General features: G+C 37.2%; 1 protein-coding gene across 1 annotated transcript; it reads right to left on the bottom strand.

The window, feature by feature from the left end:
- Window positions 1–1,154: 1,154 nt before the first annotated feature.
- LOC110925497 (GEM-like protein 7) lies at window positions 1,155–2,194 on the bottom strand. Its single transcript, XM_022169442.2, has 2 exons — window positions 1,554–2,194; window positions 1,155–1,468 (listed from the first exon to the last, which is right to left on the bottom strand). The coding sequence occupies exons 1-2, from the start codon at window positions 1,998–2,000 to the stop codon at window positions 1,313–1,315; spliced, it is 603 nt and encodes a 200-aa protein (XP_022025134.1). The 5' UTR covers window positions 2,001–2,194; the 3' UTR covers window positions 1,155–1,312.
- Between the last annotated feature and the right edge of the window lie 2,588 nt (window positions 2,195–4,782).

Below are 4,782 nucleotides of genomic sequence, written 5' to 3'. Positions count from 1 at the left end.
ATCAAACTCCGTTAGGCCCGGTTTCGTTAAATATCACCATAAACACAAGTTTCATCACATTGACATTTTTTACCCAAAGTCTTGAAAACTTGTATAACGATCTCGAAACCACGTGAAATTTATATCACTTATTCTTGAGAGCATATTTGAATATTTTGAAGCCTCGGGTTCGTTAAAAGGTCACTCAGAGGTAAGAATTAACATGTTGACATGTTTAACCCAACAGTTTATAATCTCCCGATTATTTTCATATACGGCTTCTTATATCCAATTAATCACTCGTTTAAGAATATGTTCTCCGAGTATGGTCATTCAGAGGCACAAGTTTGGCATGTTGACACTTTTAGTCCCTTCGCATACATATTTTCACCATTTGACAACTTTAGGCCTTCAAACTCAATCTTTCTCATATTTAGAGTTTAAGGACACGTGTATTTATATAATTGGACACGTTTTTACGTGGTGTTACATTTCAGTAAAATAATCTGAGAGTAAATAGATTCACAAGTGGGTCAAAAATTGAAAGACTTGAAGCAATTCGATGTATCTCTCTCTCTCTCTCTCTCCACATATATATATATATATACACGTATGTATGTATGTATGTCTATACGGGTAAAGCAATGTTATATGAAAGATTGTATTTTGAAACTTGAAAAAGAAAGAGGACACGATAATAGTTATATTATAATTTATTATGTTAGTGAAAAAAACTAAAATTGATAAGTTATGTCAATATAATTCATGTATGTATGTATCTCTATGAAATTATAGAGTTAACTAGTTCATCCAGTTGAACCACTGGGTACAACCCAGTTGTACCGGTTGGACCATTTTTTAGGCCATCCCAGTATGATTTAAAAACCGGTTTTTAAAACATTGGTTTGTATAAGCAGTGTTCTTTGAAAAAGGATGTGTAACAGTGAGTGGCTTTTTTATTTGTATTTCTCATGAATTCATTAAAAAGACATCTAGTTAATTCATCATTATAACACATGAAAAGGTCAAATATAAAAACAGATTTGCTTCAGTATGAAGATGACTACGTCTCGGTGATGTTTAAACTTTCTTTGGCATACAACACTGATACGAAAACATAATATGAGAAATGATTGTTGAAAAAATTTATATACAACAAGTAACCAAACAAGCAATGGAAAATCAGTCTTTGACAATGGCTAATGTCTATCAACAAATGTATATACAACTTACTGTCAAAAAAATGGCCATACAACATACTGTTGTATTATACATGGGATTCATGACTAATGTTCTATATCTATTGGGTAAGCAATCGTGACTGATTAATTGCCTAATGGAGAGATCTTAAAGTTCTCTTAGAATTTGGAAAGTCCAAAAACCAGAAGCTGAAACCATCCACAGTCACCAACTCCACATACTTGTTTGATGGCATCTTTATGTTAAAGCTCTCTTCTGCTCCTTTAATCTTTTCTAAAGGAATTGAAACCTACACAAACAATCATGTCAAGACACTATTTTGTAAAAAGTATAAGCAACATACATGATATGTAAATACATCAAAGCCGGCTTACCTTATATTGGAACTTTAACATCTCCCCTGCTGCAGAATATGTTTTGAGGGACCTATCACTGCAAAATCCCACCCTTTCATTAGAGATGAACAGTATGCCCCTGATCGCGCCAGCTGTAGTGTATATGGAACACCTTGAAGTATGCAACAAGTTCTCACAATCCGTTGTACTGAAACTTTTACGGAAAATTCTTCCTTTACGGCCAAGTGGTAGGATTTTTGCACCATAACTCAGCCTGTGTTTCACAATTTCTATTAGTTTTGGTCCTAATCCTAAGCTACGGTTGCCGTGATTTTTGGTGGACACCGCAAGGGTGTCTTTTCTTTCTGTGGTGTTGAGTTTGGAAGAATTCGGAAGAGTGTAAATGGGTTGATAAGCTTTAGAAAAAATGAGCCCCCTTGATACAATCGGGGCACCCATGACAGTGCTTGAGAATCTGTTATCCATATTTGGCCTCCAGTAGTTGTGATCTAGTTGTGCTTAATGCTGAGGTTGTTGGTGATCGTCTTCTGGATCATGGTATTTATAAGCTGATAAAGATGTCATAAACCAACAACTTGTAGTTGGATGAGTCATGCTTGTTGGTGGTTAGCATGTGAGGGCAAGAAAAGCTTGAGTGAATAAATTTGCCCCTTTGAATAATGTTGGTAGCTCAGATTTTTGTGAGCTACTTTGCCTTTATTGGTATCCTTCCTTTTGATATAGATTTATGCATTTACTTTTTATTGCCATGCTTACTATTCCTTACATAGATATCCACTAGTCCTAATGTACAAAGTTGGAAAAGCATATTAGTTAGATTCAACATGGCAATAGGTCACAGCACATGCAAATGACATAATCAACTACCAATCTAAGCAAACCGAATCCGTGGCTTTATTTTGCTTAATATCGAATGGACGTGTAAAGTGTTTCGCAGCTTTCTTTTCCTAGGATACTGTCATAGAATTAAATATCAAGATATTTTTTTTATCTTTTCTTGTTTTTTATATAGCTCCCAAAATATATCATGTATGCCATGTCATGGGTACAATAGCACATGGCATACATAATGATTCTGTATACCTTTCATGTCCCATATAAAAGAAAAGGAGGGAATAAAAAAATGACAGTCTTTTTCTCATTAGAGAACTAGTTGAACTACATACCAAAATGTAGAACTAACTACAAGAATTTACATTGGAATTTGTAAACAATAGGTATCAAAACTGAATGAACTCGAACCAAAGATTTTTAACTATGAAAAACGAATTAACAGGTATAACAATGAACTGAATAACAATCTCTCACCTCACTTCTCACCTGCAGATTATCAATATGATAATCTACACAAATAAACGACCTAATAGCACTCAGTGAATCAAAGAGATTCACTACACGAATGAAAACCCTAAATCGCTTACAGAAGAAGCAAGAACGAACCAGAGAGAATAAAAAATGCAGTTGCCTTTCTCAGAATCCCAAAGCACCTTTTTATATGTGATCCAGGAAGATAAACGGATTCCGGGTAACCCGGAAGCATTAATACACGCACATGAGCCTTCTGATGTCTTCAGCCTTTTAATATCTTCTAAGCCCAGCCCATGTATACTCAGCAGCCCAGTCCATGTAGGCTAAGTAGCCCACACTCCTCAGCAATGACATCAGACATGTAACAAAAGAATGTAATAAGCAATAAAAAATAAAAGTAAACCACAAGAAACTACTAAATGGAATTGAACACAAAGACGGACAAAATATGCACATGATATTTTAACAGAATTTACAGGAGATAAGGATCAATTTTCAACATCAATTGCTTATGCAGTCCAGATTGATTGTGTGATGGAGGTTTCTTAACGATTTCTTATAATTTATAAAACTTGTAACCAGAAGTTAGAATCACCAACAGTCATTATCTCCAGATAGTTACTTGCTGGCTTCGATTCTTCATGTTCTTACTTTATTGTCATCTTTGCTAATGGAATGGACACCTACACACAACAAATTTTGTAAGGCTCTAACTATTTGCACACCTTGGGAGGCTATCTACACACTTAGGGTTTACATACGCTGCATAGAGGCCTCTACGCAGCGTATAGGTCTCTACGCAGCGTATGTAAGGGGTAGGTACACGACCAGACAGTCAAACCTAGTACCATGTCAAATCAGTCTGACATACGCTGCTTATGGATCTATACGCAGCGTATAGAGGTAACCCTATACGCTGCGTATAGGTCTCTACGCAGCGTATGTCAGACTGATTTGACACCGATACGATGTTGTCTAGGCACGAGAATAAAGCAATACGGGGAGTAGAGAGCTATACGCTGCGTATTTCAGTGAATTTGAAAGTCTATTTATCCATGCATCTCTGCTTCCCTTCGACTTCATCACATATTCTGTTTTCATCTTCTTCTTCAATAACAAACCAAAATCATTTGTTCTGTTTTTTGTTCAATATTGTTAAAATGTCATCATTTTGGAACGAGAATTATTTCGGTAATCGCTATTCTAACGACACATGGGGAGCAAAGGATGCCAATGATGAGGAGGAGGTTGTGTCTGGAGTCCCTGTTGATCAAAAAACACAGTTGCCAGACTTGAACGAGACTCCCACTCCACCTGTTGATGAACCAAATTACCCGGCGCATCAAGTGTATCCGGATTACGGATACGGGTATGAATCTCCGTACGTGCAACAAAGTGGATACGGTGCTAAGAATGCACCTGTTGATGAACCATATTACCCGACGCAACAATCGTATCCGGGTTACGGATACGGTAACCCGGATACGGGGGTGAAGGTGGATGCGGGGGTGAAGGTGGATACGGTGGATACGAGGGTGAAGGTGGATACGGTGGATACGGGGTGAAGGTGGATACAGTGGATACGATAGATATGGGGGTGAAGGTGGATACGGAGGCTACGGTGTGTTGATGCACTTTTTGTGTCTGTCACTAGTCTTGTATGTATTTTCGTATTTTGTACGGTCTTTATTAATTATCGAGTCTGTATTCGCAGTCGTCCAAGTCGGATATCATCCTATTCGCTTGTGTCTGACTTGTTTGTCTCTCTTTATATGTATTTTGTTGGTGCACTTGTGTCTGTACTTTGTCTGTATTCGGTCATGATGTAAAACGATGTCTTTGTTGGTCATGTAAGTTTGACCAAGTCAACCATCCTCCTGGTTTGACTTGGACAGACAGTTGGTATATAGTTGTAAACTGTCTTGTGTCGAAGGATAAG

The sequence above is a fragment of the Helianthus annuus genome, chromosome 17, assembly GCF_002127325.2.
Source record: "Helianthus annuus cultivar XRQ/B chromosome 17, HanXRQr2.0-SUNRISE, whole genome shotgun sequence".
Classification (NCBI taxonomy): Eukaryota; Viridiplantae; Streptophyta; class Magnoliopsida; order Asterales; family Asteraceae; genus Helianthus; species Helianthus annuus.
The sequence above is the reverse complement of the archived record's forward strand: the minus strand, read 5'-3'. Positions and strand labels throughout refer to the sequence as shown.